Consider the following 14,407-nt stretch of genomic DNA (forward strand, 5'->3'; position numbering starts at 1 on the left):
GGCACACGCTTCAGGGATTCGACCCGAGAAGCACATCACTAGTTCACAGTACTTGTGTTCACCACACGCTGAGACAAATTCTCAAAGGACGCAGGTAGCGCTTGTGTTTGCGTTTAGGGATTCATTGGTGCCGCCGTTTGTGCTGAGTGAGGGCAAATTGATGACGTTCACACCACACTCAAAAGAATCCTTGTCTTGCTCTGCCTCAACTTTTACCATGTTGTTCAACTGTAGCATGACTTTTTTATTGTTTTTTTGTTTTTTTTTGTTTTGTAGCGACAGCATTAACCACACTAATTTGTTCCCCCCTCTCGTTCTCTGTTTTCTTTGCTAGGATGAAGAGAATGGCAGCCGAGGTAAGTGTGGGGAAAAAGACGTCTTTAGGGAAACCAAAGATAGAAATATTTATTCCCCCATGAAAAAGTTTCAAACTGAATTTCCTCTTGTCATGATTAAATGTATTAAATGAAAAAGACAATATTAAATAACCCTTACCCATAAAGATGTTATTACATAAAACATTTTGGATTATTACAGAACCCCTAACAGTTGAGGTTTACTCATTCAGGTTAGCAACCATAACTAACTCTTCCAATCATCATCTCCAACAACCCAACATTCTCCTTCACCTGCTAGTTTGCAAGGAGGTGTAGGGGGCGGGGCTACCATCACACCTCCAGATTAGCCAATCAGAGGGCCTTGTGCTTTGCTGCCCTCTGATGGACACTTGTTTAATTTCACATGCAGCTATTAAATGAAGGAAACCTTAAACAAAAAAAAACAAACAAAAAAAACGGCAATTCAAATCAAAATTCTACCACAATATATGTTTACAAAGTTGCAAATGATTGATGAGGGCTGTGCAATTGATTGAAATTCAATTACAATTTCAATGATTACACTTTCCAATTACAAAATTGGCATAATTGTGAACAACTCAACTCAACTCAAGTTTATTTATATAGCGCTTTAAAACAGCCTCAGCTGTCACAAAGCGCTTTACAGAAACACAAAAAAAACAACATAACATAACATAAACTGCGATTGGCTGGCAACCAGTCCAGGGTGTCCCCTGCCTACTGCCCAGAGCCAGCTGAGATAGGCGCCAGCACCCCCCGCGACCCTTGTGAGGAATAAGCGGTCAAGAAAATGGATGGATGGATGGAACATAACAAAACATTAACACCAATACAATACAATACAATCCTACATACGCTGTTTGAAGCAGTTACATATGTAAGAGGACAGAATCAGTCTCCTTTCAGCAGTTGATCAGAGACAAAAGTAAAAGAGTATTATTACTCATCTTGAGTTGTTTAAATGTATATATTTGTACCTTTTTTTTTTTTTTTTTTTTTTTTAAATAACTAATTTAATTAATCTCGCTTGGTCCAAAGAAACTTGCATAATGATAAGTGTTTCAAATACATTTGTTTGTCTTGATTTTTACGTTGAAACATTTTCTTGTTGTGTAGCAAAAAACAAGTGATCGTCCTAATCGTGATTTCAATGATGACCCAATTAATTGTGATGACTCTTTTCTTGATAATCGAGCAGCCTCATGACTAATTGAATGATTTGCAAATGGAAATGCTTATGATTGAAGATGAAGAGTCAACTGTGGTGCAATATTTTTGCCGTTGACTTGAAATGCGCGTGTTGATGTGCTCGGCAGGGAGACAGCGAAGTCGCCTCGAGCCCATGGACACTATTTTTGTCAAGCAAGTGAAGGACGGCGGCCCCGCCCACGGAGCTGGACTCTGTACAGGTACGCGGTATGGAAGCCCAAAAATGCCATCATTAAATCAATAAAAAGGACATTTTGAAAGAAAGACCCCTTTGATAAATAACACACAATTATGTCATATGAACATTACATTGTAAAATTAGATATTATTATGAGGAAGTGTGTTGATACCATTATTTAATATGTACCTATTATTATTTAATTATGATTAAATATTTCATAATGATTATTTAACGATGTCATACTTTTTAAAATAATGACTTTTAATTTCATGTCCAATTTTCCAAAAAAAAATTTTTATTTCATAACGAGGCTTTTTTATTTCATATTATTTTATTTTCATAATAATTTTTTCCTAAGAAAAACTTGGCCTGTCAATCACAGTTAGCGGGTTGGCTCATGTCTGTATAACAGATTCAGCCAGTCACCTAACTGGCTCCACCTCATTTGATTTGATTGACAAGACCAAGTTGTTCTGCTGAAAAACACCATTATGAAAAAAAAAAAAAAAAAGTCCATTGTGGGAAAGGACATTTTTGACTGTAAAAAAAAAATGTTCTTAGTATGACTTTGTTAAAATAATCATTATGAAAGATTTCATCATAATAAAATAGTTGTTACAGAAAGACTAGTGTGAACACTTTTCGGTAATAGTAATACTATTATGGCTGTATTACATAATAACATCTTTTATTTATCAACAGGGTCTTTATTTCAAACGGTCGTATTCATTTATTGAATTATGGCACATTTAGGATTTGGAGATTACGTGTGTTTATGAATCTTTCTCCCAAAAAACAGGCTTCATCTAATTCCATTTCATTCCATTGATTGGATCATTATTAGGCCGTTGTTGTATTTAGATGTACTCCTCATCTAAATTTGTGTTTGATTTGGAATTGCTGCTCCTAATATTTCCAATATAGTATATTATAATAATTCTAATACTCCCAAATCCCACACCAATTCCACCTTTCTTTTATAGAAACGTGCAATTTGTGCCGTTTGCGGCTGTGGATACAGAGACCACACTGATCCATTATTTATACAACTCAAAACTTTTCAAATGTAATGAATTGATTTAAGCGTCTCAAAATAATGTTTAAAGCACATCATGAAAGTTTAAAGTCAAATCAAGTTTATTTATATAGCCCTTAAATCACACAAAGATCTCAAAGGGCTTCACATGCCCACAATTGACAAATAGTAACGACATCCCCTGATCAAACCACAAAGGGGCAAGGAAAAACTAAAAAAAAAAAAACATCATGAAAAAAAATAAACAAGAAAACTTGAGAAGGGGCCGCAGATGTGGTAATCCCCCTCCCAGGATGACCAGGCTTGCAGTGGATGCCGAATGGGCAACAATTGGCATAGTTTATGATACTAAGCATTAGTACTAGAATAGTGGAAAAGTCCATTGAGGAAGTTGAAGCACTGCAAGAAGACGTCGTCAGGGAAGTGGGTCATCATCCAAATCCAGCCCGGACGATCGGGGTAGTTATCTCTCATCACGATCAGCCAGCGTAGAACCCGTAAAACAGTATCCAAACGGTCACTGACACCTAACTCCCCCTCCAAGCCACGGAGAAGGGAGGGAAAGAGAGCAGCGGCAGTCACCAGGCCCACAATATTCAGCCAAATGCAAGAGTATCAAAATGTGTTTTAAGACGTGGTTTAAACATAAAATACATATAGCACAAGGACACGCTGCTTAATTCTTGTATACAATTTGTGTTGATTATTTTTGTTGTTGTTGATTAGGGGCAGATAACATAAGTTTTACTTCTTTCTGTCCCTTTCATTTCTCTTTTTTTTTAAGGAATGAAATAAAAAATTGAATTGAAAAATTTAACATTTGCGCATGCAGGCGATCGCATCGTGAAGGTGAACGGCGAGAGCATCATCGGGAAGACGTACTCGCAGGTCATCGCCTTGATCCAGAACAGGTGAGACCACCTCGTTGACGTTCTCGTACGCACGCGTCCCCCCCTCACCGTTTCCTCTCTTTTGCTTCCACGTCGTCGTCATGGCGACGCAGCGATGCCTCGCTGGAGCTCTGCGTGATGCCAAAGGATGAGGACATTCTGCAGCTGGTAACGATCCTTCTCCGTTCTCATTTGCTTGTTTTGGTGCTAACAACTCTCATTTTCAACGATTCCCGCTCGACAAATGATTTCAACTGGCGTGGTTCATTTGTTTTTCGCTAACAGTCTGAATTGTGTTCAGTATCAGTGCGTACTCGAAGTTGGATACTCATCCTTGTGTCGATCGGCAAAAAAAAGAAAATAAAAAAAAAATTAAAAAAAAAGAAGTGGTCTTGACCATCTCTCAAATTAAATTGCAAAATTGGAATATCAGCCACTCATTGTCACAATTATCCTCAATAGTTGCTCGACGGGCATTGTGTTCTCATTTCCTCCTTTCAAGCCTCTTCTTGAATCTCGCCGCAACCTGTTTTATTTTTAGACTGCTTCACAACCTTTTTCATATCTTTGTGCTTACCTGTCAACTTGTTTTTTTCTTCTCGCTTCTTCCTGCAGTTTTCCAGGGACATCACCGCTCTGGTAAGACGGCATCTCAACTCTTTTGCTTTTTTATGTATTGCTCCTCTCTTTTTTGAGTCATTCCAGCCATGAACTGCGGTTGTTCATCTGGGAAGTTTGGTCAAAATAATCCAGCCCCCGTTGACCAGTTTCACTTTGCCACTTGAAATTGGAAATGTCGATCATGAGTTCGACCCCCACAAAATATTCTCAACAACTTGTGCCCGAAAGGACTCATCAAGTCTTCTGTTTTGGTTTGAAGGCTCATCTGGCCCATTTCCAGGAGTCGTTGTCAAATGCTCCTTTAACTCATAGATTGGCGGCCATTTTGACTGAAGCAACACCCTTCAATCCCGGCTGTTTTACTGGATTTAGACTGATTTGGCAAGGCCCACAGAATATTGTGTTCTATTACTATAAAAACACGGAACCTACCAAAAGAAAGTTTAGTTTCTTCTTTCATCAGGAAAAAAAGTATATTTCTATCTGTTTCGGTTTTGCAGCAGTTAGCATTTGAATATAGCTACGTTTCATCATTATTCACAAATGTGTTGAAAACAGTGGGGAAAAGAGCTTGTTGCAACATGGCCCTGGCTGATTTCTAATACTCTGCTGCCACCTGGTGGCCGTTTTTTTTTTTTTTTTGTAATAGCTACCATTGCTTGAAGCGACCTCTTCAGGTTAGAAGTTTCATCAAAGTCCTTTGTATGCTCTAGCATAAAAAAAGATTTAAAAAAAAATGTATAAATACGTTTTTGGGAGCATGGCAATATTGAAAATCGAAGGTTTTTTTTTTATGTTTTTGGGAGCAAATGAGTTAAGAACATACAATTTGGTAGTCCCCGAGTAGATCCCCGAGTAGATCCACAAAAAAAAAAGTTTTAAGAACTATCCTTGAAAAGATGAAGGACGTTTTCCACCATTTTGGTCTGGAGTGGCCATTTTAGGCTGATTTGAGGAGTGCTTGAAACTTTAAAGCTCCAAAAGCCACAAAAACAAAAACAAAAAAAAGTCTGAAGAACTTGTGTCCATAAAGACAAAGGAAAGCTGCCATTTTGCTTTAATGTGACACTTTTAGATTCCTTTTTTGGTCAATGCCACATCATCCTTCAAAGAGAAACACTGCCTTTTGTTTTAAGTAGTAATCCAATTGCTAGCAATAAGTGTATGTTGGTCACTCCTCCTTTCTTCGGACCTGTAATGACATTGAAGTGAAACTCAGCCAGCGGCCGACCGACGTCTGGCTGGCACACGAGAAACCTGAGAGCTCTTAGCAAGAGTGCCATCGATTGCACTCGTTGGCTTTCCTTTTGCTGAAGAGCAGCTGGAGGTTCCAGTTCGATATTCTGAGTTGTGAGCTGAAGCCGTCTGATTTGTTGTTGTTTGCGTGACCGACACGACGCGCCAGTCATGTTGACAGCCAGAGGCAAGAGGAGGCGTCCGCTCTTCGGGTTTTTCCTCAGGGTATTTTCATCATCCAGAAAGGTGGGTCACCAACGCCCTACCTACCCTCCTCTTCCTCACTCCTTTCGCTCCCGACTTATTGATGAGCTTTTTGTGTATTCCGTACATCTTACAAGGGCAAAGATTGACCGTTTGTGTGCTTTTTGAGGTCCAAAGCATGTTTAAGAAGTGCAAGACGCACTCTCTCTTACTGCTCCGAGCAAATGTTGATCTTGTAACCTTCACATTTGTACCGGTTCACTCTTTTTTTTGTCAAATGTTTGCAAGCATGAGGCGTCTTCATGAGTAGCTTTGTGAGATTGCCAGCTTCAAGCCAAACCGGCCAAATTGCAAGCTTCCGTATGTATCAGAGGTGCAGTTGCCACGCCAGGGTTGTAAGCCAAGTGTCAAGTCAAACACTTGAAAGTCACTGGCCACTTAAAAACGAACTGAAAACGAAAAATGGCTAAAACAGCTGTGGTGAATTGTGACCAGAAAGGGTGCAAGTCATCAACAGCATCTGGTATGAAGCATAACACGACTAGAGCTGTCAAAAGTAATCGATGATCATATTAATCGACAACTATTTTAATAATCGAGTTATCGTTTGGAGCCATTTTAATGATAAATTGTCCAAATCCTCTGATTTCAGCATATCAACAGTAATTTTTCACTGATGAAAGATTATCTTCTGTGTTGAATCAAAATAAGATATTTGCAAACATCTGTTTTTTCTTTAGAAAACAATGATCGAACCAGTAACATAGTACAACATCAATCCCCCCTCTTTTTTAATCACTATATGGATACGAACTATGAAATAAGCACCAAATCACTAGTTAGGAAACTGTAATTAGGGGGGGAAACTGCTTTTGTAATACACTTTAATGCAAAATTAAAATGAATCAGATTAGCCGATTAATCGATTGAATAATTGATAGATTAATCAATTATAAAAATATTGGCTAGTGACAGCACTAAACACAAAACCTTTGCATCTCTACTAATAATAAGAAACTTTATTTGTAAAGCGCCTTTAAAAACAAGTGTTTACAAGTAAAAACAAGTGTTTACAAGGTGCTTTGACAAATGATTAAAATTTTTCACGCAAATGATAGAAACATGATTGGATGACTTTATTGGTATGAGTTAAAGTAAATATAAAATAAGGTCAAGTCGAACGCTGTATTTGAGCAAGGTTGGTCGTCGGACTTTTCTGACTTCATACCAGGAAGAAACCTTTGAACTCGTTGAGACAAAGTCCGTGAATGGTAAAACATCATTGACACCATGATAAGTACATTCATCTATTTATTGATTACCACATGAAATTAGTTATTTGAAAGAAGTAGCTTTACGTAACCCAAAGTTATTTCAGCTGATTGTGTTAACCACAACTTGAAACCATTGATTGGATTAAGCCATCTTTGGAGTTTAACATTTGTTTGGAATGCTTTGAGGTCGGCAGAGGAAGATTCAGACAACTTTATTTAAATCCATGTTCATTTTGACAAGAATTTTTCATTTTAGTTAGTCTTTTGACTAAAATTAATTATTAATTATAATTATTTTCCTTCTGCATACATTTCAAGTTTTATACAGAAAATGATAACACACCTATTTGTTACAGCATTCCCACGCAATTTCTCTAGAATTTGCACCTAGTCTAGTATAACTTACCGTATAAGGCGCAACTAAAAGCCTTAAATTTTTTCAAAAGCTGACCATGTGCCTTATAATCCAGTGCACCTTATATATGGATCAATATTGGGTCGCAACAGGTCTCGCTGTCAAGACGCTATCGGTGACCCTGCACAATCGGTGACGTGCATGCGCAGAAGATCCCGCCATCTTGGATCGCTAGCTAATACTAATACTTTACCTCAGAGAAAATAATAAAACAGCTGTTAATTCATTTTGGGAGTGAATGGAGTTGTCAGAAAGCTGGTTTGTAATCTATTAATAAAGTTTGACTGACCTATCTGACTGTTTTGTTGACATTCCCTTTAGCGCAGCACCATCTAATGGATGCATAACGTAACCCCGGCCTCTACTGGGCGCTACTACGCCTTATATATGGAAAAAGTTTTAAAATAGGTCATTCATTGAAGGTACGCCTTATAATGCGGTGTGCCTTATAATGTAGTGCGCCTTATATATAGAAAAAGTTTTCAAATATGTGATTCATTGAAGGTGCGCCTTATAATGCGGTGTGCCTTATAGTGCGGGAAATACGGTAGTTTTCACCGAAATAAAAAGAAAGTGCATAATTGCTTGAGATTAATCTTAAAGCTGCACAATGAATGTAAATATGTTTGAACATTAAATAAAGTGCAGTGAACACTGTACAGTTTCTGAGTGGTTACTTTTGTTTCATTCCTGCCGATTGGATTGTGTGAATTTTCGTCACTATTGTTTTCATTTTTGTTTGTCTTTGACGAAATTGTCAGTCAATTTTAGTTATCGTTATCATCTCAGTGAATGGCTTCTATTTTAATTTTCGTTTCATTTTCATCTGGAAAAAATTTTCCATGACGAAAATTATGACGAAAATTTTTCGTCAACGACTTGATCACCGCTTTATATGCAAGTCAAGTGACACGGTGTCCCGCTTCTTGTCTCGCAGGCGTATTCTCAGGACGCGTACCTGAAAGGAAATGCGGCGTACAGCGGAAATGCCCACAGCATCCCCGAGCCGCCTCCCATTTGCTACCCCAGGGTGGAAATTAAAAGTGCCGGCAAGGCAACGCTGGCGAGCGACTCCCCGCAGGCGGCAGCGGGAAGAGCAACAGAGAAGAGCCTCTCAGTGGAAATTGCGCTTCCCCCTTCGCCGCAGACGGTGGTCTGCGCATGCAACGACAACTCGAGGCCGGCGACGACGACTAGCCCCGAGCGAGCGGATCGAGCCGTGCGCTCAGCCTGGGCGGGCCCCAGCCGCAAGACGGAAGACACCCGACGCCGTCCTTCTGCCGAAACGGAAGCTGCGCCGCCGCTTTCGTTACCTCCCGGATGCGCGCCACCACCCCCGCGACTTTCTTCCCGTCCCGACAACTCGCCACTACGAGCGTCCCGCTCGCCGGACGCCTTGTCGCCCAACACCGAGCGGCGCTCGCCCTCGCCGGCAGGCCCCTCCCCTCACCACAACATCGACTGGCGGACCTACACCACCTACAAGGACTACATCGACGCCAAAAGGCTGCATACGTACGGCTGCCGCACCATCCAAGAGCGCTTGGACAGTTTGCGCGCCGCCGCCGCCAACTCTAACTCAGGCTCTGCCTACTCTCAGCAGCGCTCGCCGTCCCCGTGCGCCGCTCCGAGAGCGCCGGCGGTGTCTCCGCTCAGGTGGCGCAGTGCGTCGACGGACCGGGGGGCCGGCCGCGGCACTCCCTTCCGAAGCTCCTCCCACGAGAGGCTGGGCGGCTCGGAGCCCGGCCGGCATTGGCCCCGCAGCGCTTCCCAAAATGCGCTGGTGGGCGGGGCCAAGTCTTTGGACCACCCGGGCCGGCATGCCGCTTTGGAGGACCGGCTTCTGCTCTGCCAAGGAGAGGAAGCCCGAGCTAGCAGGCAGGGGGCGGGGCAAAGACTTTTACCTCATCATCGCTCCCGCGCTAGCGGAGGACCGTCAAACTCGCATTTGTCCGACGGAACGTGTGACGGCAAGCCGCCGTTACGGATGGACAGCGACACGTCGAGGCCCTCGCGGCCGCCGCTTACGAATTCCGTCTCAGAATCTTCGGCTGCCGCTAAAAGTCCAATGAGTCACGTGACTGGAAACCACCTGGGCCCGCCTCCGCGTTTGGAGCTCAGGACTCACGCCGACAGTCTGAAGATGGAGAGCGGGTCGGACGCCGGTTTGGTGGGCCGTTCATCATCTTGCGCGGGTCCCGTGCGCGGACGGACGCAAAGCGCCGCCGGCGCGTCTTCCGGCGCAAACAGAGCACAAAAGTCGTCAGTGCGGATGAACGGCAGTCAGGCGGAGGGCGTGGAAGGACTCGACGCCGCGGTGGTCGTCCTGAGGAAGGAGAAAAACGCCGGGGCCACCCGCGCACGCCCGCCGTCCTGCGTCTTTGCCGTTTGCGACCAGCGGGGCGGCGCGGGCGGCAAGTCGTCGCCGGCGCTGCTGAAGGCCGCGTCTGCCGACGCCGTGGCCTCTTGGAGCAACAGCTGCAGGGAGCTGCGGCTCAGGAGGCTTGCTGGCGCGCCGTCGCAAAACCTGGACGACTCCCTCGACGCCATCCCGTTTATAGGTGAGGACACGCCAACTCTAACGAGTCCGACAAATCATTTTGTTGCTATTAGCAACTAGGGATGAAACGATAACAGCAATGTCGTGATATCGTGATATTAAAACTGCCACAATGTCATGTCACAATATTAAAAGCAGCACATCCGTTCAAAAAGTCTGGTTGATTTCCATTTGTGCAATTGTAGCACCCTCTAGTGGCTAGTTTTTTTTGTGCAATTTAATTTCTGAAGACATGTTTTGGCCCTTCTATGTTTAATATGTATGTGTGCATTAGCAAGTAAGTGCCTCAATATATTTTGTATATATATTTATAATATTTTTATAATACTTTTCATTGCTGTAATGTACAAAAGTACAATATTCTTTTTTTTTGTTTTTTTAACAATATGGTGACCTTTTTTTTTTGTATCGCCAAACTCCCCACAATATTATGATAATTATCATATTACAGTGTTCCCTCATTTTTCGCTGAGGTTGTTTTCCAAAAAAATATCCGCAATAAATAAATGAAATCTCCGAAGTAGTTAGCTTTGTTTTATATTTATTAAAAATGTTTGAAGGCTCTAAAAGCCCATCACAGCATTTTATACACTTTGACATTTTCTCACATTTCTCTCGTTTAAACATTCAATAAATGGTCAAACCTTCATTTATTTTATAAAATAGGTACATTAAAAAAATGCATACAAAATTAGACAAAAAAAAATCTGTGAGACCGTGAAGTGAACTGCGTTATTGTGAGGGAACACTGAATTTATGTTTCTATTTATGTTGGACATTTAAATTGAGAGTTTGTATTTATTTATTTTTTTACTTTTACTGAAGGGAATAGAATCAGAACAAGTCTTTTTGTTTTTTTTTTGTTTTTTGTTTTTTTCGTCGCCACTGTACTTTTGCCGCCTGTGCCTTGTTGTCGCCCATTATGTCATGCTGATTTACGTGTATATTTAATTGTCGTCTTTTGTTTGATACTGAGATTACCAAACGCACTTGAACTCAACCTTGCGTCCTTAAAATGTGTCCTCTATCAACAAGAAGTTAGCACAGATGTCGAAAAGTTCATCGCGTGAATTTCCTGTGTGAGCTCTTTTTTTGTTGACTTTTGCAAGTACACATTTGAAAGACTCGAATGTGCGTGCGTGTGTCCTCAGATGAACCGTCCAGTCCCAGCATGGATCTGGACACGATCAACATTCCGGCCTCGGCTGTAATCTCGGCCGCAATCCCGCCCAACCCCAGCGCCACCTCGCCTCTGATGCGCCGACACATGTCGCACGAACATGGTATCCGTTCACTCACGCGATTACTCGTGTCGTACGTTTGCCCAACTTGCATTTTTCTCTCACAAGGTTTTTCAACAGCACAATTTCCCAAACGGTTATCAAAAGTGAATGTCTGACTCGGCCAGTCGAGCTTTTTGACGTGAAAAGAACTTTTCATAATGATAATGTCACCCTGGCAAACAGATTCCCTCCGGCTCGCCATCATCGAGTCAGATTCCGGCGGTAAAACGGAGCGCTCGTTGTCGTACGACGAAGGCTTGGACAACTACCGTGAAGACGGCGGACGGTGAGCGACGATGCGAATTAGAAAATTGATGACAAATCGTATTTCTTGCTCATTGTTGTGCTCATTTAGGAGGTCGTTGATAGCCGGGCTGAAAGGTCTGAGGAAGGTGAGGCCAACGCCAGCAAAAATGGAATCCATACAAATTGATACATGGCAACCGACTTGAGAAAGAACCTATTTGTTGCCCGCAGGCGATGGACAGGTCATCGGAAGATTCTGGATCCAGGAGGGATTCGTCGTCCGACATCTTTTGCGATGCCGCTCGGGAGGGTCTGCTGCATTTCAAGCAGCTCAATGCAGACAAGGGAAAGGTACGTTGTCGTCTGAAATCGAGTGACCGTTTCAAATCCCAAAATTGCCTCAGTAGGTTGAAATGTTTGATAATGTAATTATTTTTTTGTTTAATGTCGTTTTTTTCTTTAACTTTAACTCACTCCCGGCTGTTTTACTGGATTTTGACTGATTTTGCAAGGCCCATAGAATATTGTGTTCTATGGCTATCAAAACATGGAGAAACCTATCAAAAGAAAGATTAGTCTCTTCTTTCATCAGGAAAAAAAAGTATATTTCTATCTTGTTCTGTTTTGCAGCAATTAGCATTAGAATATAATATGGTTATTCACAATTCTGCTTTGAATTGTGGGGGAAAACAACTTGTTTTCATCATGGCCCTGGTTGGCCCTGGTTGATCTCTTATACTCTGCTTCCCCGCTGGCCGTTTTTGTAACTATTACCATTTTTTTCACCCATTTTCTGCAGTTGAGGGAATGCATCAAAGCCTTCTATATGGTCTAGCCTTTTAAAAAAAACAAAAAAAAAACAAAAAAAACAAAAACAAACAACAACAAAAACATAAAATATATGAATACATCTTTGGCGTCACTCCTGCGGGAATTTGACAGCACGCATGGATTATTATTATTATTTTCACTCACTCACTCACAGAAGTGAATGAGTGAGTGAAAAAAAAATCTGTGCATGGTGTCAAATTGCCGCGGGAGTGACGTCACACAGCCGACAAATTCGCCCCACCCCGTTTGCGACACACCACCCACCGCTCTGCGATTGGCTGGAGGGTTATAAACACTGTCTTTCCACAGAAACGTCCCGCTGTTTACAAAACAAACACAAAATGGCAAAATACAGGCTGGAGGGGTGGGGGTTTAGGAAAAAATCACCACCAGACATTAAGAGGAGCCCATAGCTGTAAATTGAGAAGTAGTTTGTTTGTTTAAATCCTGTACTTAAAAAGTGCCTTTTCCTGAGTGAAAACGGCAGACCGGGCCTTTAATTATGCTGCGTCTCTCCCAGTGGAGCTCAGTGCTGCCCTGCAAGTTGTGGTGCAATGCTGTATTACACTCAAGCTGCACATCTGTTAAAGAACATTTGTACAAGTTTTTCTCTACAATGTTGATGTGGGAGCCAGTACTTCCATGTTCTATCTCCAAGCGGCAGTTTGAAGACGAGGCCTGTCATCTTTTGAAACTATCTGCCGTGCAACTGTTTTGACAGCGTGCGGGCGTCGGCGGCGCGCGCTCGTGGAAGCCGACGTACGCCGTGCTGCGAGGCCACCACCTGTGCCTGTACAAGGACAAGAAGGACGGGCGGGCGCTGACATCGTCGGATGAGCCGCTGCCTGTCATCAGTGTGCGGGCCTGCCTCATCGACATCTCCTACAGCGACACCAAGCGCAAGAACGTACTGCGCCTCACCACCTCGGACCGCGAGTACCTCTTCCAGGCCGAGGACCGCGACGACATGCTGGCCTGGATCCGGGTGATCCGCGAGAGCGCACATCTGGACCAGGAGGTGAGCACGAGGATGACCAACGGACGTTTCCCTCCGTCTGCGCTTTTTTTCACGTCCTCTCTTCCTTTTTTAGAACGCGGCCTTCAGCAGCCACGAGCTCATCAGCCGCAAGATCCGCGAGTACAACAACTTGATGAGGTAAGTAAGCCACGCCGCCTCACATCGCCTCATGCGGGCCACACTCACCTGTATATATGACTGGAGAGCCGATACCCCATACACGCCCGTGCAAGCCCTTGAAGTCGCAGGGCGGCCATCTTGTTACTCCCACCTCGCGAGCAGACTACTATATAAACTATATGGTATACGTACAGATGAGATATATATACAGCTCATTGGCAGTTAGTATAAGGCCGGAGATGGGGTGGGAGGTTTGTGCTGGGGTGGGTGGTCACTATTTTTTAACAAGTAAAAACAAAACAAAAAAATTGACAAGTGGACGGTATGTGCTGCTAAATGTAAATAATAATATATAATTATATATGCAATAATACAATTATAAAATTAATATTATTATATAATTAGATTATTATTCATTAATTATATTTAATGAATTATTGTATTCATATTATTTATATATATATATATATATATATATATATATATATATATATATATATATATATATATAATATTAATATATGCATTATTATTATTATTATTATTATTAATATTATTTATATTATGTTTTAATATATAATTTTATATTGTATCATATATAATTAACATTAATTATACTCTGTTATATAATTGTTTTATTATAATAAATAATAATAATAATAATAATAATAGTAATAATAATAATTTCTAATATAATATAATTCTTTTGTTGAATTAAGGGTATAATTCTTTCATTAAAAAAAAAAACAAATACAAGTTTCTTCCTGTACTAAACATCATTAAGCATATAATTTGTACATTTAAGGCAAGTTGTAAAATGTCTGAAGTCCTTTTGTTTATGTTTAATAAATTTAAAACACTATAAATCATGCTATTTCAACTAAGTACTTTCTCAAATGTTCTCCAATTTGGATACTGTCAATA

At 41.5% G+C, this 14,407-nt stretch overlaps 1 protein-coding gene across 7 annotated transcripts in view; it reads left to right on the forward strand.

The window, feature by feature from the left end:
- Positions 1-14,407, forward strand: part of LOC144009050 (rho GTPase-activating protein 21-like) — an 85,760-nt gene that overhangs the window by 55,993 nt on the left and 15,360 nt on the right. For 5 of the 7 annotated variants that reach the window (XR_013280823.1, XM_077508521.1, XM_077508520.1 and 2 more), the window contains 12 exons: positions 335-356; positions 1,676-1,768; positions 3,618-3,696; positions 3,789-3,843; positions 4,291-4,314; positions 8,363-9,986; positions 11,137-11,268; positions 11,452-11,554; positions 11,624-11,660; positions 11,746-11,865; positions 13,067-13,363; positions 13,437-13,501. Coding sequence is in view for 6 of the 7 variants with exons in the window: in XM_077508521.1 (XP_077364647.1) it covers positions 335-356; positions 1,676-1,768; positions 3,618-3,696; positions 3,789-3,843; positions 4,291-4,314; positions 8,363-9,986; positions 11,137-11,268; positions 11,452-11,554; positions 11,624-11,660; positions 11,746-11,865; positions 13,067-13,363; positions 13,437-13,501 (2,651 nt within the window). In the remaining variant the exon portion in view is untranslated. Of the gene's footprint in view, positions 1-334; positions 357-1,675; positions 1,769-3,617; positions 3,697-3,788; positions 3,844-4,290; positions 4,315-4,966; positions 5,779-8,362; positions 9,987-11,136; positions 11,269-11,451; positions 11,555-11,623; positions 11,661-11,745; positions 11,866-13,066; positions 13,364-13,436; positions 13,502-14,407 lie in introns of those variants that run through there. The other 2 variants (XM_077508519.1, XM_077508522.1) reach the window with 2 other exon arrangements.

The sequence above is a fragment of the Festucalex cinctus genome, chromosome 20 (genome assembly GCF_051991245.1).
Source record: "Festucalex cinctus isolate MCC-2025b chromosome 20, RoL_Fcin_1.0, whole genome shotgun sequence".
NCBI lineage: Eukaryota > Metazoa > Chordata > Actinopteri > Syngnathiformes > Syngnathidae > Festucalex > Festucalex cinctus.